The sequence below is a fragment of the Centropristis striata genome, chromosome 9 (assembly GCF_030273125.1).
Source record: "Centropristis striata isolate RG_2023a ecotype Rhode Island chromosome 9, C.striata_1.0, whole genome shotgun sequence".
Taxonomy (NCBI): Eukaryota; Metazoa; Chordata; class Actinopteri; order Perciformes; family Serranidae; genus Centropristis; species Centropristis striata.
The window spans coordinates 25,686,360-25,709,271 of NC_081525.1; the positions used below are offsets into that span (position 1 = coordinate 25,686,360).

A 22,912-nucleotide genomic window follows, 5' to 3' on the forward strand; every position below is an offset into this window, starting at 1 on the left:
CTAGTGATTAGAGATACTTTGTGCATGGGAGACAGGGATAAAATGTGACCAAAGACTGCACAGAAATGATACTTGTCAAGTTACCCTGTCTTAAAATGTTGGTCAAATCAGCCCAACCCAAACAATGTTATTATGTTTGATACCCATTAAACAGGTTTGCCGTTGTGCAATGACAGGTCTGTTCAGTGTGCTTAGGCTCTTTTTATCATTCAGAAAAGATGCTGTCAGCAGGTCGGGCAGTCTTAAGCTTTGTTCTTCACCGGAAGGTCAGTGGAGTCGTAAAGCAGATGGAGTTAGATTGAGGCACAGGCCCAACATATAGCCATCATCATCTACAACCAACAGAGGCTGCAAGCCAAATGCATTGGCTATCACCAGCTTCAAGGTGGAGTCAGTGATTCTGGAGAAAGATTTGTATTATTTGAACTCAACAACCAAACAAGTTCTCCTTATGTCAGAGCTTGTTTTGAACATTAACGTGCCAGATTTACCGTCTCTCTTGTTCCCTCTGCCTTTATTTTAACACACCTGTGCATCAGCATGAAAGGAAGCGTGGGTCAGTCTGATCCACTTTTAGAACTGTTTATGGACACATTTTTTCATGTACACACACAGATGAGATAGCTAGTATAGATATACACTGAATTTGACAAGTGTATTTACTTATAATCACAGACTCTACTTTTTTAAGATTATTTTTTGGGCATTTTTATGCTTTTATTGAAAGTGAACCCAGCTCTGCCGCAGCAAGGACTCAGCCTTAGTGGTAAGCGCTCTAGTGAAGTGTCATAGTTTTCTTCACAGACATAATCTGTCTGGTTTGCCCAGTGCCTGTGGGTGTTGTTCAAACTGTCTTCACCACTGGCCACTCTCACAGTTTCCATAAAGCTCGTGGTTGGGTGGCAAGAATGCCAACTGGGGCTGTACTGGAGGAGCAGCCTGGTAATGACTGGGTGCAGACTTGCCACTGTGTTTACTGTTTGAGTTACAGCCAAAGAAGAAGCAACTGTCCAGCTATACAAGAGCAGCAAAATGAGAGAGAAGATAGAAACGGTGTAATCAGGATTGAAATGACCACCTGACAACTGATGGATGCCATTAAAATGAGTCTGTAATAGATAAATCAGTCATGTATTTGATGAGCTTTGACTTTGCAATTCAAAAGCATTTCTTGTAGTCTGTTGGTTGTTTTCTAATTTTACTTTGCTGGTATATATATATATATATATATTTTTTTTTTTTTTACAAAATATGGTGTTTGACAATGCCTTTCTGAACCAATGTTTGTGTGTGTGAGAGGGATATTATGGGTTGTTCTCTACTTGCACAGTCAACATGAAGTAATTATGATTAATAGGCTGGTTAGTATGGTTGGAGTGTGTTTACCGCATGCTTTAGATACAGCCTGACTTTAAAAGAAGAGACATGTGATCCAAGAGAGCCAATGCATGCTTTTAATGACATAATGTTTCTTCTCATAGCAGCTTATTCCATAAGTGAATCAGTGGGAGTGTTGGCTTTATTGCCTCTCTCTGCCCTGTGTAATTGAAAAAGTGTGATTGGAGCACATGACCCTGTTGCACTTCCCATTCATGTCTATGCGGGCGTGCACATTCGTGTCTAATTTGCCAGGGTTAAGTGTGTATGAATGTCTTTTTGTATGCCTGTAATCATGTCTCTATGTATGAATGAATGCCCCCTTCATGCTTTTGTTCTCGACTGTGTGTTTGCTTGTGTTTGTGTGTGTGTGTGTACATACTCAACGGCATAATCTTAAATGCTGCTTAACTCAAATATTAATCGATTAATCGTTTGGTTTATAAAATGTCAGGAAATAGAAGAAATGCCCTTCACATTTTCTTAATCCTAATTTAATATTCAGATCTCTTGTTTTGTTTGACTTTTGTCAGTTTACTGTGAGCTGAATCACAGAAAATCAGCAGATCCTCAAAAAGCACAAATAATTTTTTTTGGACCATTTTGCATAAAAGATTATGATTAATTGATTGATGAAATAATTTCCCATTAAGTCAGCTACTCTCTGGTTGTAGTGCATTTGTAAGTGTGTTTAGCATGAGATAAATATTGTTTGTGAAAGCTGGAAGCAATAGGTCCACCAGGCTTAACTTAATTGTCTCTAATATAGACATTCTCTGTCTTTAACAAAACAATACTGTTGCAGAAACATTATTAATTATATGTCTGTTTTATTTATCTATGCTTACTTGCTTGTTAACAGTCAGGTTGCAGCCAGCTTTGCATGAAGTCATGTTTGTTTGTGGTGTGGTCCAGCTCCTGAGCCAGCAGGATGTAACACGTAGAGGCAATGAGCAGATACAGATGTGTAGACAGACTTTGTCAGTACTTGTCTTTTGGTGCTTACATTCATACAGGTGGAGTCCAAAACCGTTGTAGTACACATTACCTTCAGACAGCTAGTAAAATTGCTATCTTAATTATCAGTAAACTGATCAGAGAAAAAGAAAAATTCAGCTAAATCACAAAACACCAACAGATTATAATCCAACAAGGACATTTGGGCTGTAGATAAAATATGCCTTTTTATATATGCTTAGTCACAATTTCAGTTAAACTGTATAGTGGTTGCTACTTGCAACCAAGTGCTGGTGTCACCACACATATTTAATGCTCATAAAGTTCAGCATCAAACACTTGATATGGATGTTGATATTTGAACCATCGTACAGAAATTTTACTGCCAGCTTCGGCCTGTAAACGCTGTGACAGGCAACTGCTAATACCAGAGTTAGAGGAAGACACTAATCACGCTCTAGGCACTGAAAACAATTTTAGGAATTGCAGACCAGCAGATTTGTGGTTAGGTTTACAAATTGTGCTCAATTCTAGGCTGGTATCATTGCCTCAAAGATGACAAGGGGCTTAGAAAGACTCTGGCTCGGTCTCACAACCTAAAAATGTGGCCTACAAAAGCAGGGAGTTGTTTGGCCAGTGCCTGGCATGTCCCGGCTGTATCTAGGTACTGAATGGGTGTGTTGTGGTTTGGCATTGCACAGCACAGTGACTACAGTGCACACAGTACTTTAAGTGTGACCTAATAAAGCCTGTTTATTAGTTTAATAGGGCCGAGACATAAGAGCCTACTTTGTGTATAAAGCACTCTCTTAGGCTTGGCCAGTATCAAGGTATTACTGTACACCAGGGTATTTAGAAATCTAGAAGGTATGATTTTAATACCGGCAACAACACAGATGCTCCTCTCTGAGATGCTGTATTTAGAGATGTATTGAAGTGCACACCGTCACCAGAGCTCCGTCCCTACTGGTGGAAAAGCCAGCTGAGCTGAGAAAGATGGCAACTGCTAGTAGTGGAGATGACATCGTATAAGGAAAAAAAACCAGTGTAACTGAGTATTTAAGTTTTATTTCTGATGATAAATGTGAGCCAGCCAACATGGACCAAGCTGTGTGCAGTCATTTGTACTCTAAAGAAATATCGCCATGTATTACTTTATCTTTAGATGACTTCTTCAAACAACAAAAGCTGTTTATTAGCCTTAGAATAGGCAACACGTGTCATCAGGTCCCCAAGGTTGCTTTTTTCATATCTATTTCGTTATTCTGCGGGTATTTAAACCCAGCAAAATTGTCTTAGTAGGCTAGTTGCATATTAGACAGGCACACAGTTTTGTAGGCTAGACAATGTCATACATGCTTCAATGACTTCTATCACCAACAGCTCAGGTATTATTTATTTTTTATTTTTTATAAACACAAATGCTGTTATATACCGTATACCCTGGGGAGGGTATGAAAATTAGATACTGCCCAAGCCTTAATGACTTGTAAGTCCATAATTAAGTAACACAATATACACAGTAACACAAATAAGGTTTTTTCTTCTGCCTCTTCATCTGTTGTACAAATGTGTCACAAGCAGTTTTTCCCAGTATGGTGGCTAAAAATAAAACCACCAGAAAAAAACATCCTGTATAATCTAATGCTTCTTGTTTATTCTTCTCCAGAGCTGGGCGGACTGGAGAGGGAAGGGGAGAGCTTCAACCCTGGTCTCCCCAGCCAACCCTGAGTAAACCAGCCAGCCATGGATGACCGCTCCTCACTTGGAAAAGTTAGCAGCTCCACCGAGTCCGTGGCCACCGTCACCAGTGAGGAGTTTGTTCTGGTACAGTCGAGTGCTACAGGGTCACCGCAAGGCTCTGAGGGCAAACCAAGACTCAAGGTCAGAACCGCACACGGACTTTTACACATGGTGTGAATGGTGCAACATGTAACATTCATTCCCATGTAGCACAGACATGAAGCCACTTGATGGCTGCTGATCAGATTTGCATTTGCAAAGTCTTCTTTTCTTGTTAACTCAACCATGTGTCTCTGGCTCAACAGAGCTGGAGTGGCTGGTCGTGAGATCATCCAATGATGTGTTTGTTCCCAGATTTCATGCAACATTGTGGTTTAATTACAACCCAAGGAAGCATGTGGTGATCAACGAGCTTTTGCCAAAGTGCTGACTTGACTCAGTCCATGAAGCTCCACTCTTTCTACATCTACAACGTCTTTATGTGTCCTTATCCTCACCCTGTTTTATCTCTTCTTGTTTCTCTTTCAACTTTCCATTTTTTTTCTCTTTTCCTCAGATGTCTATGAATGGGAGTGAGCAGCTGGAGAAAGCTATGGAAGAGGTGTTGGATGATGACGATGAGGTGAAGGTGGAGAAGAGCAATGTGGAAAAGATGGAGAAGCACAAGGACCCAGAGAGCCGATTCCTGGAGCCCCGACCTACAGGTATGTTTTTTTTGTTATAGTTAGTGTGTCTACTTGCAGGCAGTTACAGTCTGCCAGTCAGCTGTTCTTCATTCATCAGACATTCATCAAAACTGAAATAGATAGTTGTTAGTGCATAAATGCTCCTTACTTTCTCAGCAAGATATTACTGTCAAAATGCAGCTGATTGAATTGTGAGTCTTACTGTCTTCACCACCGTACACACTGCAGTTGAAAATGTCCTGAATTCTTCTGCTAATTTGAGTAAATTGAATCAGAACCTACCAGTGTCACTGTGACACTATGTGTATGTTAACTATCATATTATAGTGAGCTTGGATCTTTCAATTAACATGTGGGACAATAAATCATGACAAATGGAATCAAAACTAAATGGCTCATGCCTTTTGGTTATTATTTTTCTACACTCAATTTTAACCTTAGGTTATTATGGGATATGTGTTTCAGAGAAGTATCTGCCTTTTCTTCCTACAAGCATTCTTGAATGGAAAATGTTTAAAACTGAGCTGTGTGCATGCCATAGACATACCAAATGATAGTTTATAGTTTTGCATTATCAGATTTGCAAGGCTGGTATCTGAACTGTCTGACATTGGCTTGACTGTTCTGTATATCAGCAAGGACAGGTTGGCCCTGACAGCTCAACAAACATCAGCACAAGAACAACAGTAACATGGGTCAACAAAATACTGCGCTGTTTTTTTCAGCGGCATGTGCAAGGCATTAACACTCCCAGGATCACAAGTTACAGGTTCCAATTCCTTTTCAGGTTCTATTTTTAGAAATTTTGTACTGTGTTACAAAATATTTGTCATTTTGAGAATCTTTATGCTTTTGTTTGTCCATCCCTGTTCACTGTTGCTACTGGATTTGAACTGGATTTTGCCCTCCAAACGTCTAATGTGCCAATTAAAAGAGTAATTTAGGTGCTTTTTTCGCACGTGTAGTTCTGTTCAACATGCTTGGACCGAGGGGAAAAAACAATAAAAGTACATTATTCCATTGTAATTCTGCTCTGGTTCCAGTTCGCACTGACATACACTTACATGAGGTTTTACAGACTGAAAGTTAACTCATTGACTGAATAGTTTTTTGGGATCGTCATCCTGCATCATCCGGACCAAAAACAGAAGTTTGTGCAGCACTTTGACACATGTGTGCATTTGTGTTCCTTGGTGTCACAAAGAGCTCACAGATGATCAACAGATTATGAGCATTGTTAGTGTTGTTATGTTGTGAATAATGACTCGCAGGTAGAGACAGAATGAAAAGGAGGCGCCGTGTGCCATGATGATTCAGGGCTTATTACTGCGGGAATGCTTTCACGCACTTTTTAATGGACTTCAAGGTACACAGAGTTACAAGCACAGCAGTTTTAACAGCTTTTGACCTATTGATCGGAGAAAATATTCATGTTTCCACGGTTACTAAAGGATTTGCATAAATATTGTATATGCATGGACTTATTCAGATTGCTTCCTGAAAAGATACCAGAGACCAGAGTTCGTTTAACCAAAAAGGTAAAATGTGAAATCAACCTTAAACTTAACCATTTGCATTAAGAGATCAGCAGCTTCAGCTTTTCAAACGCTACACAATGAAAACCACTTCTGTATGTATTTTTGGATAAAGCCTCCCAGTGAAGCTCACACTTTCAGTTTCAGGTTAAATGAAACCATGTATCAGATAGGAAGGAAGCACATGGCTTTCTCTTGCACTCAAGACCCACTGTGGATTTAGCAATGTTGTCAAGACTGAAGTTTGTAGCACAACAAACTGCAAAAAATCAAGGTGTGTAAAGGTGTTTTTCATGGTATTTCATTGTATGTCATTATTTTGAACATACTGTTTAACCAGGAGAGTTAATTTCATATATTCCATAGGTATGTCAGTCCTCATCAACTCTTCCTGTGTAGACAAACTTTGTTCATGCAAATGTAAAAAAAGACAAAAGACATTTTTTAAATTCAAGACAGGGTGTTTTACATTGGAACTAAATATCTTTATTTATTTACTTGCAGTTATGTAATCTTTCACAGTGGTGCCAGTGTTTTTTGCTTTACTACCGCTGAATGAACTAAAAGGAAATGGTTAGCGTAGAATAATAGCCAGTCAGCAGTGGAAGTCCAGCAGCTGCTCTCATTGTTCTGCTTCCTGTTTGCGGGTAAGTGTAAAAGTACCAGGTCAAAGTTCACTTCAGAGAAGAAGACCCCCAAACTTCCTGTGTAGCTCTCTCTCACCTTGTGCTTATCTTTACTTCTTAGTTGTGTTTTTGTGGTTTTATCTCGTCTGTATCTCTCTGCTACTAAATGCTGAGTGTTGTGAAGCTGTTAGACCAGAGGATGTGAAAACCACCTTACCACACTCACGGGAGATGTTGTTGTTGAACGCTGATAATAATTGTTTTATCATCTTAAAATTTGGTTAGATTTTCACAATACAGTAGAGAAGCAGACATCAGTTTAGCCTAGAATGCAGGCAGAAAACCCCTAAGGATGTGTTTCAACTCAGATTAACAACATCACACCCGTTCTGTCTGTCCACAGAAACATGTCCTGCGCTACCCAGCCCCACAGTGCTTGAAGAGGACAGTGTCCAGTTCAACAAGCTGTCCTACCTCGGCTGCACCTGGGTCAAAGCTCCTCGCAACGAGGCAGAGGCACAGAGGGCCATGGCCACCCTGCGTGCCGAAAGCGCCATCCCCATCCCCATCACCCTGCACGTCCCCTGTGGACCAGACGGCTCCGTCAGGTCAGCCACACCACTATGATTGTGATTCTGCTATGATGATTTAAACTATCGATGGACAGTAAAAAAGAAATTGCAGGGAGTTTGTGTGATTGATGGACTTTTTGTGAAACTGATGGACATAGATCATATAATCACAGCGGCTGCCACAGGAACTAATGATAACCATGTTAGAGGTATGTTAAAATAGGTGTACATGTATCTGAGCCTGACCTGATTTGGCAAAGCAGAACTTTGCCCGGCCACACACCACAGCTTCCTGTGTGTATTTATACAGCCTCAAAGGTCAAAAGGGAACAGATTATCATGAATTATGTGCCTGTTAAATGTAGCCAAGTCTGTTCACCAGCAGAAGAAGTGAAGTTACAGTTAAAGTGGGTATTACATTAGTTGAGAGAAACGTTTCCACATCCTGAGTCATAAAATGAAAAGGGAACTTGAAATGTTCAGATACAGCAAAGAGGAAATGAGACATGGCTTTTTTTTTTTTTTGGACCGTTCAGAAAATATGTAATATTTCTGCTATGCAAGAAAACAGAGACATGGATGCCTTACCTCTACATTGAATGGGGGTTTGGTTGAAAATTGAATGGAATACAACAAACACAACAAGAAAAACAACAACATGAAAAGCAATTTGTAAATCAAACACATAGACAAGGTTATATTAATCAATAAAAACCTGTCAAAGTATAACTTAAATATTGATGACACTTGAGATATTAGACTTCTTATAGTAAATACATTTTCAGATACCAGGGACTCTGTAGCTCCTTCTGGAGCTCAAACTGGCTCGAGAGGATGGGTTAGGGTTAGGGTTCCTGCCAGGATACTCCTCACTTCCTTTCTTGTCTGTTCTTAATACATTTTAATGCCATTTATTAAAGTAGACTGATGTTGAGCCCAAAAGTGACCAATTTGTTGTATGTTTAAAGTTTTGGTTTTATTTTCTCTGGGATCTCAGGGTACATATCTATACAGATAAAGTAATTTTGAAATTGATCAAAGTTGCAACTAAGTTTTAAAACTGATTATTGGAAAAATAAAATAAAATAAAAATAAATGGATTGGGTAGTCTTAGGCAATTGTAAAACAAATTCTAGACCAAAGCATTGTTTACACACGTTAAATAAAAACAACTCTCCCCAGGATTGTGGATCAGGCCTCGGGTACAGAGATTGCCTCATTTCCCATCTACAAGGTGTTGTTCTGTGCTCGTGGAAAAGAAGGTTCGGTGGAAAGTGACTGCTTCTCCTTCACTGAGAGTTACCGGAGCTCTGAGGACTTCCAGATTCACGTTTTCTCCTGCCACATCAAAGAGGCTGTAAGTTAAATGCATAATATTCCACATTACAAGCTGCAGCTCAATGTGGTTTTCATTCGGCTGTGTGGATTTTGTGGAGGTGACTTGATCTTTAGAGATATCCGGCTCTGTGCCTGCAGCTGGGAGAGACAGCTGCGGGAGGACTGTGCCACTTCGACTCGTTCTTACTCCTCTTAATGAGCCGCCTGCCCCCACGGCTCGTTAAGAGTAAGAACTAGCCTCCGAAAGTCTCCAGTAACACCAGAAAAAGTACCTAGATTTGTCGCTAGTCGCTTTTTTGAAAAATAGTTGCTAGGGGGTCTGAAAAGTCGCTAATAAAGCGACTCAAAACAAGTCGAAAATAACTTCTTGTGTTGTTGTGCTCACACAGTGCGAGTAGAAATCATGAGTGGTTTGGGGCGTCCCGGTGGCTCACACTGGTAGAGCGCTTACCATGAAAGCCGTGTGCTTGCTGCAGCGGACCCGGGTTCAAATCTGGCCTGAGGTCTCTTTACTGCATGTCTTCCCCTCTGTCTCCCCCTTTCTATCTGTCTCTATCCAATAAAGCAGTAAAAATGCCAAAAAACTAATCTTAAAAAAAAAAAAAGAAATCATGAGTGGCGCATTAATATTAATGATCATGTGTTTCAGCAGCGGCGCACGGAATTCAGCAGTGGCGGTGTGCCGATGAATGTAGGGGGAAACACTGGACTTTGTATTGTACAGTTCTACTAAAAATAGATTATATTAAGATAACATACATTTTTGTGAGAGTAAGCTTTGGAATGGCTAATCAATCTTTTTGCATTCCACAGGGACAGCATATCATCTGCCTCTGGTTTCCTTTTAATAATGCTACATGTGATGTTGCTGCAGATATAATTTAAAGCCATCGTGATGTACCAGGAAAGTAAAGTGTACAAGATCAAACACCCACTAACAGCAATAAACGCACCTTTATAATAAGTGTGCACTTGTCTTTAGTGAATTCAATCTCAAGTGTCAGTATTGTGAAGCTGACTGCTGGTTCTGGATTCTGACAAACATAATACCAGTGGTGGAAAAAGTATTCAGATTACTTACTTACTTCAGTAAAAGTTCAGAAGTATCGGCATCAAAATGTACTTAAAGTATCAAAAAGTTAAAGTACTCGTTTTGCAGAATGGACCCACTCAGATTGTGATTTATATTCTGAATATATTATTGGATTAATATTTTTAATGCATGCAGTGGAGTAAGAAGTACATTTTTTGCCTCAAAAATGTAGAAGTATAAAGTTACATAAAAAAGAAATACTCAAGTAAAGTAGAAGTACCTCAAAATTGTACTTAAGTAAAGTACTTTTGTAATTATACTTATTATACACTGCATAATACCCACTTCCTCCTTATAGAACAGACAGTTATGCTGATGTAAAAATGGTAAAGATTTGCTACAGTCTTATAAGTACTGTCACTGATATACCAGCTGAGGGCACTGTTGTCTTCTATTGTATTTTCTCAATAATGTCGTTCTGTTCTAGTCTTGTTGGATACAATTACTCATTTCCATCCTCAACATCATTATTTTATATTATGAGCTTGCTTTTTAGTGAGAATCTGCTCCATTTAGATTTTAATCTTTTCTACATCCTTGTCTTTCTGCATATAAAGCCTCTGTTTTTTCCCCATCTCCATCCAGGTCAGTCGTATCCTGTACAGTTTCTCCACGGCCTTTCGCCGTTCTTCGCGGCCGTCAGACATCAGGGAGACGTCGCTGTCCAATCCACCTGATGGCGACCTCTACACCTTCACTGTCTCACTGGAGATCAAAGAGGATGATGGCAAGGGAAACTTCAGGTAAACTGCATGAGAATGAAACACCCTTTTATGGAAAAGAATAATGGGGCTACATTTCAGTTTGATCATGTGGTGTCATTAACCCATTTTCCTTACATGTGATATATACACATACATAAGCACATTCTGTGTATATCAGCTCTGGCCAGTTGGTCTCACATATATGTTGATACTTGGAAAAAAAAAACAATTGTTGCCGCAGAACTATTTTATCTGACTGTTCATCCGTAAAGAGCATAAAGCTTATCGGCACAGTAGGAACATTTTTCCATTTTCACAGGCCATCATATATTGAGTATTTTTAATGATGGATTTTCATTTTCTGGTCTCTGAAATAAAATGGTCCGATAGCTATTCTGAAGCACAGCCGTAAAAAATATTGTGAAGCACAGCCGTAAAAAATATTGTACTCAGAATACCTGGGGAAATCTCATATTTTATCTTTAACTGGGTTAGTTATTATTATAAGGTAAAGGAGATCTAACAAAGAAACTGGCATTAAGACAGAGAGAATAATAACGTAAAACAAGGTTAATTTAAAATACACTTTAAAATAGAACACCATAGCACAGCAATACACAAAATCAATAGTCCCTCTGTTCTTGCTGTCCACAGCCCAGTGCCTAAAGACAGAGATAAATTCTACTTCAAGCTGCGACAGAGTGTTCACAAGAAGGTCGTGGTTTCAGTTCAGCAACTGTGCAACAAGGAGCTGGGCATCGAGAGGTGAGGATCACTGTAATAAGAGATGAAGCATAACAAGTTCTAAGTTACTTTCCGCTTGTCATTGTTTGGGTTGGGGTCTGTGTCTTATTGCTCACCCATTTTTAAAGTTTCTATATATGACATCCAGCTAGAGTGTGTGACTTTTACATATATAAATCAACGTCTGTTACTTTTATGCCCTTGCCAAATGACTGGAGTTGTGTTGTCTGGTGTCTGTGGCAACATTCTCACACTGGCACACCCAAATTGTACTCTGAATGAGTAGTTTATTAACTCCACAACATGGTTACATAAACAGTACCATAGATTGTAGTGGACATAGTCACTGTGACATCACCATTGGTTTGTGGACTCCAGTTTTTTCAAGTGCATGTGTGATCAACATGCACATTTGTCCGAGAAGTTGGTGCTCTAGTGCGACATTTAGTGTATAGTATATTATAGATTTACCCCAGTTAATCTTACACAAAGTTAGGAATTGCTGGCCATCAAATGTCTACATCTCTATCATACCTTACACTAACCCTTTGCTTTTGGGGGGCTCTTGTTTTATGTATATGATTATACTTTGAAAAGAGACTTGCCTTTTCAACTATCTTGGTGCTGTAACATCCAGAGTTTGTATGGCACCTGTCTCAACAGGACAAATGAGCTAAACTTAAGGAGGCGATGATGGAGAGCTGCAAAACACTGCTTTAAACATGCAGCGTATTTGCAAAGAATACTAAATCTATAGCCTTGCTATAAACCTCATTATGGTAAATTATACAGTGACTTTCCAGATTAAAGCACCAGACTGGCTTGTTTTCACAAGGACACTGCACGCACTCAGAATATTGCAGAGGAAAAGCAATAAGAACAACAAAACTAGTAAAATGAGTCAAGCCACCCAAATAGAGCATAATAAAAAACAAATGCCCCAACAGAGGAATACTGGTGTACTTAAATCACTTTAGATTTCCTGCAGTCTCTCATTTTTATGTATTTACATGCTCCAGCAGCACGGCAGCACCAAAGAAATAGGTCATTGTTGTCAGCCGCATCTTTTCTTCTTCATTCCCTCACCTCCTGTGGCTATCAGAGGGAGACAGACACCTGTCCTATTTTTAGACTCTATGGAAAACCCTATTGTGTTCAGAACTGATGCTTTCTGAGGTGACTACGCTTTATTTTATTAATATTTAGGGCCTCGGGGCAATCGCACCGAGCACTGGTCCCATACAGCAATAGCTGTAGGCCCCGAGCACGACTGTTATACTGTTACCACATTTTGAGCTTAAAGGGCATAGTTTGAAATCTCTGAAGAATCTCATCATAGTGTACACACACCGGCAGTAGCCCCCATGGCCCTTTCAGAATTTCCCGAGAGGAAATTTTCTAGTTATATTTGTAATAGCCTAATGGTTAATTTAAAAAAAATGCTGTTTGGTTTTACATCATGTGATGTATGGATAAAGTGCATCATGTTCTGTTTTAAATCCCAAGTAGCTGAAAGATAATATAAGATCAGATAAGACTTAATTTATCCTGCAGTGAGGGATAATTTAGTACCTTGAAAGAAACCTTTGTTAGGAAAAAAAGGCTTTTACCTTGAGGTCCACACTTACAAATCCTGTTGAAATATCACATTGCAAATCACTTGACCCATATCTTTCAAACTCAATTTGAGCCCTCCTGGCTGCATTAGTGCTGGGTTAACCGTGAACATATTCTTATGTAATTCATTTCTGAATCTGAGAGATTCCTACGCTGACCACTTGATGGCACCAGCAACCCAATGTTCAACAGTCTTTGCTATAACAAGTGATTATGTTGGATTGGTATTTTTAACCTTTATTTTACCAGGCAAGTCATTAAAAACAAATTCTTATTTACAGTGGTGGCCTGGTAAAATGAAAAGCCTCTTGAGTTAAAGGCATGGTGTAAATATACTGGAAAAAGGCATAAACCATGCTCATTTAGTATAGTTTGGATAAAGGACTTCATTCAGTTATTGTTGATGGAACAGATAACTTGAGCCACCCAAGAATGCGATAATAAAACCTTAGATAGGTATTAGTGTAACACTGTAATTTGCAGGTTATGGCAGATGTTCTGGAAAATATATCCTGTGAACTTCATCCAGCAGTTGCTGGGGGAGCTGGGTATTTTATCACCCTGTAGTGACTAAGACATGCAAGGCTAGATTCTTTTGAGCTGCACAGGTCATCAAGACTTTTTTTTTAAATGAGCAATGCACAAGACTCACTCTTGAAATTCTTTAAGTGTGTCATCTTAATGCATGAAACAGTATAATGCATTAACGTTACAGTATTTATGAGTGTAGTTCAGTCACTTGAGTTGTTTCCATATTCCAGTTTCCCTTTTCTCCAGCCTACTTTGATTCACTCTGCTGCTGAATGCAAACTGTAACATTGCAGTGGAATTAGTGATTATTGACTTGTGATTTTACCTCCTTTGCCTCCCCTCTAGGTGTTTTGGGATGCTACTGAGTCCAGGACAAAAAGTCTGCAACAGTGATATGCATCTACTAGATATGGTCAGTAAAACCCACCTTAGTTACTTTAACCATTGTTTTTTTCATCATTATTTCTTTAGTTGGATCTAAATAAGTATATCCAAAGTTACCTGCAGGTTGATGATCTAGTCACCTTATTGTCTATTCACTTCTCACATATTGATATTATTATACATCATCCTTATTTTTCTCAGTTTGCTTTTTCCCAGTTCTGCTCAAAATATTACATTTGCCTGTTATTATAGTTCACATGAATAATTTTACCAAAACCTCCAGTGTGTTGTAGTTTAAATTACCTGTTTTGCAAGTAAACAATCCATGCATTAAACAGGAGTCGATGGGGAAGAGCTCTGATGGGAAAGCCTATGTGATCACGGGAACATGGAACCCAAACATGGCTGCCTTCCAGGCGCTGAATGAAGACACACCTAAAGGTGAGGTGACTTGTTGTTCCCCTAAATGTTATGTCACACAGATAATTGTTTCATTATGCTGTAAAACATTAAAGGTTTTCAGTTGTGTATCACCAAGCAAAACAAGCAACCTCTGAATTCAAAATAACTAAATACTTAAAAATACAGATTTTTAAATGTACTTCTTTAATAATACTGGTGCACAAAGCCACAATGTTTACCCTTTTTAGTGCAATAGCATTTGCCGCTTTTATGCTCTGTGTCAAGTGGAACCCAGCAGTGTCTGTTCACACACGTACATTGAGTGGGATCTAATTTCCATACATTGTAGTCACAAATGTGATGTGGGACCGCACAGAGCTCAAGGTCACTTCTAATAATTATGTAGAGCTTGCATTGGAGCCTGCATGTGATCCTACATTCTCTCGCGTAACATGTAGTCGTGCACCTGACCTTGTGATCTAATACTACTTGTCAAAGCTTGGCATGTTTTTGCACATTGGAGCGTGAACACACATTCCTGTCTGGCATTATAATATATCTATTATATATGCATGTTGTTATCAAGTTAGAGATAGAGGGAGGATTATCTGAAATTAAATAAGTACAGAACCTTTTATATATTTTAAAATATGTATTAAGTAAATGCTGGCTAACATTTGTGTTCATGGATTGGAAAGTGCTCAGATAAACATATTGGAGTTAAATGAGCTCATTTATCATCATGTACCCGAGAAGAGGCAAAATGTAATGTGTTTTAAAGAGGGAAGCATTTACATTCTGTTCAGACCGGATCCCACAGAGTGTATACAGGCAGACAGCTTGCCTCACCAAATCCATTACAGCGAACAAATTAGACCACTTGGCAACTTGCTGACTCAAAGGCTGAGAGAGTTTGACTTGAAGGTGGATGGCAGGTCTGTCAAAGCAGACTACCTCATGAGAGTCAGGCAGTAGAAAGCCTGACTAACTCCAATATACAACACACACACACACACACACACACACACACACACACACACACACACACACACACACACACACACACACACACATCTGCCCACATCCTTACTGACAGAGAGAAGACAGAGATGTTCTGAAGAAGTTATTAGATGTTACACATCCTTTGTAAAATCCTTATCATTATGCTTGCTTCCTTCCAGTTAAATGATTTACAAAAGAGAAATGAAGAATATAAACATTGGATTTGAAGGAAATGATGTACTATGTATACGATTATTATGCATTTTAGTGTCATGTGTAAGTGGTGATAATTCTGGTGGTAACTTGTGGCAAAAATTAAGCTTCCAGAGCTTTTTTTCTTATAAACAAGAAAACTTAATCTACTTAGAGTTCACTTTCTTTCTTTTTCTACTTAAAGCCTCTTACAGGCAACACCTTGGGAGCCCAAACCATCAAAAGACATCCCTTTATTATCATTAAACTATTCTTGCATCAGCAATAAGAAGCTTCAGAGAAGTCCCTTTCCCCAAAAAATATGTCTTTAAAACAGGAGTTTGTGCTTTGCATGATCAGATTTGAAATTTCTGTTAATATGCTGGCAGTTATTTTTCGTCCCTCCACTGTTTAATTAAAAAATAATAAAACCTCCCTAGTGTGAAATAACTTCTCCAGCCCCTCGGTCTCTTTTTCCATTTGTTTGTTCCTCCTTTATAATTAGACTGAACCCAGAACAGAAGCATTAGTTAGTCTGAGGCTCACATATTGTTGTCTGTGTTGTTGTTGTATAAACCAAAGTCTCTGTATTATAAAAACAAGTTTAAGTTCCAGGGTTCATCTAGCAGATTGAACTTTTCACCTAACAAATACAGTACATTTATAGACCTCACTTGTGAAGCTGAGGAAATGAATGTTACGTCCTTATCCACTAGGGGGTGCGGCATCCCCACAGGATACATGATATGGGTTTCCTGCCTCCCAGTAGAAGCCAGTCAGATGAATACTGAAGTCTTTTCAGCTTACAGTTACATCTATGGATTTGTAAATGTGCTGTACTATTGAACTTTGCTTTACTAGTTCTAAGTATTTTCTAAATTAGAAAGCAACATAAATAAAGGCTGGTTTTCAGGCAGATGTTGGTGCAGATTTAGTAATCTTTAGCAGCTTTTGGACAAATCATAACCTGGTTACACTTTTAAAGCTACAGTTTACCTAGAGCTGTTTATCATGTGTACACACAAACACTAAAATCCAACCTTCTTAGCATTATAAACAAAATGCAAATGCCCTTCACTGATTGAAATCAAAGGACAATAAAAGAAACAAGGGAGTCCCGCATAATACATCCACAGTAACGTATGTTTTGTTTTGCTTTGTGTCTCTGGTTTGCTCCAGATAAGCAGGTCTACATGACAGTGGCGGTGGACCTGGTTGTCACCGAGGTGGTGGAGCCAGTTCGCTTCCTGATGGAAAGTCTGGTCAGGGTGTATCCATCAAACGAACGCTTCTGGTACTTCAGCCGCAAGACCTTCAGTGAGACCTTCTACCTCAAACTCAGACAGGTATCTCTTCTGCAACTATTACAACCCTCTCACAAGCTGCATTAATTTCCATACTTTCCATATACCTCTTCATATAATCTATCTTTAAACAACAGTCTGACTGCATGACTAATTAAGTATAAATTAACTGAAGAAGGTTGGTGGGCTTCTGGTTTAAAAAACCTGGTTTCTCTAAGTTTCTGGTTGTAACTGGCTCTGGATAACAGTGGTAGAATATTGGCATTTAAAGGTTTTAGCCAATTTGATGATTGAATGGTGTGCTATTGAAACAACACTCATGTAACATCAAGGTGTGAATAACATGGATAGTGTAAACTGAGTGTAAAACTATCCAGCAGTCATTAGAAATGATGAGGCCCTTTGTTCAGTGTCAAAACATCTTTGAACAGAAGAGTTTTAACTCCTCCATATCTTGGATGATTCCTCTGCATATTGCTTTATTGGTTATTTTTATATATATATATATTTATTATTTTCCACTGTCAATGATTTTTCAAAACACTGAGCAAGACTGCTTTATGGTCATTATGGATTATTTTATGGTTTTAACATTTCTGAAGTATCTTATTTTTTTTAAACAAGCATATAACAATATTTATGTTTCTGAATCAATGTTTCAGGAACCTTCCCATAAAACAATATATACTGATATTAGTGCTGAATGACTACAAAAATTGTTTGTTTGCATTAAAGACTGCATTTAATCTAAGTAAATGACAGTAGTTTGCCTAATGTTGTAAAATAAATGAAGTAGCAATGTATTTAAGGTAAAATTAACAAAATAACACAATTCGATATTTTTTGTCAATATAAACAGTATATAACAGCGCAAATCCATTTCATCTTGATTTGCCTAAAGCAGTCCCAACCTCTGTCCATTTAGTGATAAGAACACAAAATGGTCAAAAATAAACTAAATGTAAAGATGTAAATAAATGACCATTAGGAGGCTGGGTGTAGACATTTGGCACAGAAAGGTGTCAGTCATATTTCTTTCACTGGGATATTTAAGTCAAGTCCAGTTTATGAATGAAGTCCAACATCACATATGTTTTTAGAGGGCTTTTCAGCCCACGGTGGCATCACTTACCAACTCAGCCCAAGCTCTCCACAAAGACCAGGGAGAAGTGGAGCGAGTGGATGGCAGCTTGGAGGAGGTTTGGAGTGGAGGAAGAGGTCGGTTGGTCGTTGTGGGAGTCACAGATTTGTGCTGAAAGATTCAAATGTCTCATCAGCTGACTTCCATTCCTCTCTTTCCATCTGTGCATCTCCCACTTTAGGCTCCCCATTTTGTCCTCCTGCCGCTCATTGTCAGGCTGTTTAATCGATTCTCAACATGTTATTCCCTCTCCCTCCTCCAACGCAATGTCTTTGTCAGATCTCTTTGTACTTAGTAAAGAATGTGTACTGTTGGTATGGGCACGCCTTAAATCTCAGCTTTGCACAGGGCAACATTTCACTTTTCTCTGAAAGCTAATGGCAACTGTTCTAAACTTCTACTCGGTTATCACACTTATCTTGTGACCAGACGTCTTCCAGCAAAGTAATAGTCACCACAATCCGCTGATGTGACCAGTTCTGTTGATGGCACCAAATAAACGGTACTCGTCTTGTGTCTTACTGTTAATGTAAAATGGCAAATGCCCTGAAATGTTTGCCCTTTCGAGTTTCCTCACAACTTACAAGATTAAAAAGTGCTGAGGGAAGAGCGAAGAGCGAAGAAAGCACATTCACTTACCTCCCACCAACACAAGGACACCCAGCCTGAGTGGCTGCTGCAGGTGCTTAAAAAATACAGTTAATCTGTAAGCTTCCTCTTTCCTGTTGAAAAGCAGATCTCCTATAGTAGGCCGTGGGGAGCTGGCAAAGCAGTGGAGTGTGGGGAAGCTTTGGATTGTAGGGAGCTAATAAGAGGCTCTGTCTCATTATTGGCATGTGGGTAATTAACAGCGGCGGTCTGACTCGTCTGCCTGATTGCCTCTCTAGTTATCTCCTCAGTAAATGGAAGAGTGTTGGACTGGTGCTGTGGTTAAGAGCTAATTAAAAGATAATATTGTGTGGAGGTTTTTGTGGAAGATGGTAATCATAGGTGATACACATACATAGAAAATATGTGGTCCTATTGTCTTATTTAGCTAAAAACTTTACTTTTAATGACATCATTTCCTGAAATAACAGGGAGTCATTATCTTAGCCAGCTTCTCAGAATGTTTTCCACGTGTGCTTCACAGGAAAATGTATTCAGTGTCTGCTTTACTGGGAAACAAACCTACCAGGGCTGTAGGCTACATAACCTGTGTGACACGTGTGAAGTCCGATTGTTGAAGTTGATTTCAAGATTGAGTCCCAAAAAATGTCCAGACCACATTTAGACACAGATTAGGACTGAAGAAAATGTTGTGTACATGTCTCAAAAATAAAGATTTGGGAGTTTCTAAAAGATCATCAGATGTACAACTCTAAACCAACAAGTTCTCCAACATAAATGGCAGAAGAGGTTGTGTGTCAGTACCACAAATCACAGCACGTTAAGTACGTATCGCAGTTCGCGTTTCACGTCACATACGAAACGTACCGCGGCGCAGCTCGTGGCACAATGGCGAATTCTAAAAATAGCACACACGTACGGTCTGTGGTTGTAAAAAGGCAGCAGTTTGAGTGGATTTCTGTTGTAAAACCACTGACCTTAGGTGTAGGGCAAAAAACTTCTGGTAAGGCGTTATAAAAAGCAGTTTAAACAGTAAATAAATGTATGTAAATGCCGGAAGTGAAGTAGTTACAAGGGTCACGTGACTGCCGCAAGCTACGTTATAAATGTAAGTTGCGTAAAAAAATGTGATTCACGTAAACAATGCAACTTAAGTCAAAAATGGTTTACTTTTGTTTCCACACGGGATGTGACCCCGTTCTCCCGGGTGTAAGTCCGCTGCTTCTTTGACCCCTGCCTCAAACCGAAAGCGGGAATCCCAACGTCATTACAGCAGACAGTGAAATACTGAGACATAGCTCACTGCCTGTACACACGATCTATATTGACATTTTGGACGGGAGAACAAGCTGCTCTAAACATACATACCTGCAAGGGAATTTCTTCTGATGTGGAAAATGAAAAAAATCAACAAAGTATCAGTTTTTTATGCTTAAAAGATACTAAAAGCTTGAGTTCAGAGGCTAATGGAACCGTAGAGAGTGATACTGGTGGAGTTCAAGAGTTTAACATGACAACAGTTGAAAATCACTTTGTAAGGGAAAGTTACGGACTTGCATCAACAATTATGCTTTCCGCATGTATCACAGAGAAAAGAAGGAGGAGAAGATGGTCCTGGAGAAATGTGCTTTAAATTCTTGATCTTTCATTGAGTCGTACAGATGTATGTGCTGGCCCACTTCTGCCACCTGCACCTCCTCAAAGTTTTCCATTTTCTCCATCCATCCTTGAAGTTAAAAAATGTCACATGTGCATGAACAAGCAAAAGCCCGCCGCATGGGATCCCGACGAATGGGTGCGTTTGATTGTGTGACATCACTTTGGCAGATGCATAAATCAATGCAACATATAACATAAATCAAGCATAAGTAGTCAGTCTGTTATTTTGTGAGATAAAATGGTATTTGTCTCACAGAATAACATTTAGCGGATAATCCTTTCGGGGCTACACGGTGATGTAGTGGTTAGCGCCTCACAGCAAGAGGGTCGCCGGTTCGCCTCCCGCCTGCAGCTCTTCTGTGTGGAGTTTGCATGTTCTCCTCGTGTCAGCATGGGTTCTCACCGGGTACTCCGGCTTCCTCCCACAGTCCAAAAACATGCACTTAGGTTTAATTGGTGACTCTAAATTGCCCGTAGGTGTGAATGAGAGTTTGATTGTCTGTCTCTATGTGTTAGCCCTGGGATAGTCTGGCGTCCTGTCCAGGGTGTACCCCTCCTCTTGCTCAATGTCAGCGAGGATCGGCTCCAGCCCCTCGCGACCCGATTGTGAATTAAAATTAATTGAAAGCGGTTAAGGTGAATGAATGAATGAATGAATGAATGATAATCCTTTCATTATTTTATTTTATTTCCTTTTCTTTTCTTATTAGAAATCCCTAGCAGATTATAATGTGATTGTACAGTTGGCCATTTTCGGTCCAAGTATCCATCACTATTTTTGACAGTGTTAATAATTTATATCCCGTAGGGTTAACAATTCACCATAAGCGGTAGCAAAGCCAACATGTTACCTAAGCCTCATCAGATTTTCTCTAAAAATAGACCCGGCTTGATATTCTTTCCCAATTTGCTCTCATCACTGACTTGAGTTAGTCATTAGACGCCATGCGAGTGGGCAGATCAATGCAGCTCATTGATCCGTTCTACCAGGTGGAGGAGAGAGGCAGAAGCACTACAGTAATTGAATAGACCAGAAATAAACATCAGTAGCTTATGACACCCAAGGTCAAGTCTGCTGGTGTCTTTGTTCTGTTGTGCGTTTCTTCACTCTATTATTATGGATCTATGAGTAGTTAAAGCTGTAGTTAGCATTTTTTACACAATAGACTTCAAAACAAACTTTCTCGCAGTGATCACTGATTTACTTCAGCAATTTCCATGTTCATATGGGTCATTTGTGAGTCGACACTTTTCTAACAGTGCCTGCCCAGCAGAAACACAGTAGCAGCTCCAGATCTCTCTACCTGTTGAATGCAAGTCAAGTATTTAAGTTTTATCCCTTCTTTACCAACCCCTGAGTGAAAAATAAATATTTAATAGTTAATTTCCTAAGAGTGTATGGTTTTCAACACAAAATGTCACACACAATGCAAAATGCATTGCTCATGCAGGCTGTGTGGCCCGGGCATAATGAGTTTATCGTCTCATTTTCTGGTTTTAAGTTGTTTTTAATACAGCATGATGTTAATTTTGTAAATTACATTCCTGTTTAGAGTGAAATAGATGATAGAGCAGGTATGGTTTGGGAGGGGCTATCATTGTTGCCTGAAAGTGTCTTCTTTAACATTCGGTTGTACTAAAAGACACTTAAGAAGTCTAGCTATGTGGTCCACAAACCACTAAGTGATGCTACAGTGACGATTTTCATGTCTTTTATATATTCTATACGGAAAGAAAGAACATAGTAGTCTTTCATGAACATTTTGTCACAAATAAGAAAAACATGTATTCAATCAATGATAGTAGGCTGAATCTTTTTACATTACATTTAGTCATTTAGCAGACGCTTTTATCAAAGGCGAATTACAGAAAAAGGGGAAACAATCAAGGTATAGTGCAATAAGAGGCATTAGTGCAGCAATGTGTGCTAGTGACAATGCTTTAAGGCATAGAATTGTCGTGTGGTGCTAGGAGAGAAAATGCTCTCTGAAGAGTTGGGTCTTCAGGAGTTTTTTAAAGGTAGAGAGGGACGTCCCTGCTCTGTTAGGAACTGGTAGTGCATTCCACCAACGGGGAACCACAAATGCAAAGAGTCTGGATTGCCTTGAACGAACGGACGAACGAACAGAGACAGTCGCCGTTCATTGGAAGAGCGCAGCGGTCGTGAGGTAGCATATGTCTGAATCAGGGCGTTCAGGTAGGTAGGTGCAGTACCAGAGACAACTTTGTAGGCCAGCATTAGAGATTTGAATTTGATGCGGGCTGCAACTGGTAGCCAGTGGAGCTCAATGAGCAGCGGTGTGACATGTAACCTTTTTGGCTGGTTGTAGATCATCTGAAGGTGTTTCACTGTGCAGGCTGGCAGGCCTGTCAGGAGGGCATTACAGTAGTCGAGTTTTGCGATGATGACCGCTTGTGTCAGGAGTTGAGTAGCATGTTGAGTTAGGTAAGGTCTGATTTTTCTGATGTTGTAAAGTGCAAAGCGGCATGACCGGGCAACATGACTGGATAAGGTGAGTTGGTCATCAATCATCACCCCTAAATTTCTCACCACCCTGGTGGGGGCGAGACACAGGAGCTGTGTCCCAATGTCAAGGATCCTTCCTTGGTAGGATCCTTCCTTCAGAGTCGGGTCCTCCGGAGGCGAGGCCAGAGTCCTTCCTTTCACTGGTGCAACGCATAAATTGGACAGCCTT

The 22,912-nt window shown here is 39.6% G+C and overlaps 1 protein-coding gene across 1 annotated transcript in view; it reads left to right on the forward strand.

Annotated features, from left to right (window-relative positions):
* rabgap1l (RAB GTPase activating protein 1-like) overlaps positions 1-22,912 on the forward strand; it is a 190,718-nt gene that overhangs the window by 2,538 nt on the left and 165,268 nt on the right. The window contains exons 2-10 of the mRNA XM_059340861.1: positions 4,004-4,218; positions 4,634-4,781; positions 7,328-7,532; positions 8,679-8,853; positions 10,513-10,670; positions 11,286-11,396; positions 13,869-13,935; positions 14,246-14,348; positions 16,683-16,849. Coding sequence (XP_059196844.1) covers positions 4,081-4,218; positions 4,634-4,781; positions 7,328-7,532; positions 8,679-8,853; positions 10,513-10,670; positions 11,286-11,396; positions 13,869-13,935; positions 14,246-14,348; positions 16,683-16,849 — 1,272 coding nt within the window. The 5' untranslated portion in view covers positions 4,004-4,080. The remainder of the gene's footprint in view (positions 1-4,003; positions 4,219-4,633; positions 4,782-7,327; positions 7,533-8,678; positions 8,854-10,512; positions 10,671-11,285; positions 11,397-13,868; positions 13,936-14,245; positions 14,349-16,682; positions 16,850-22,912) is intronic.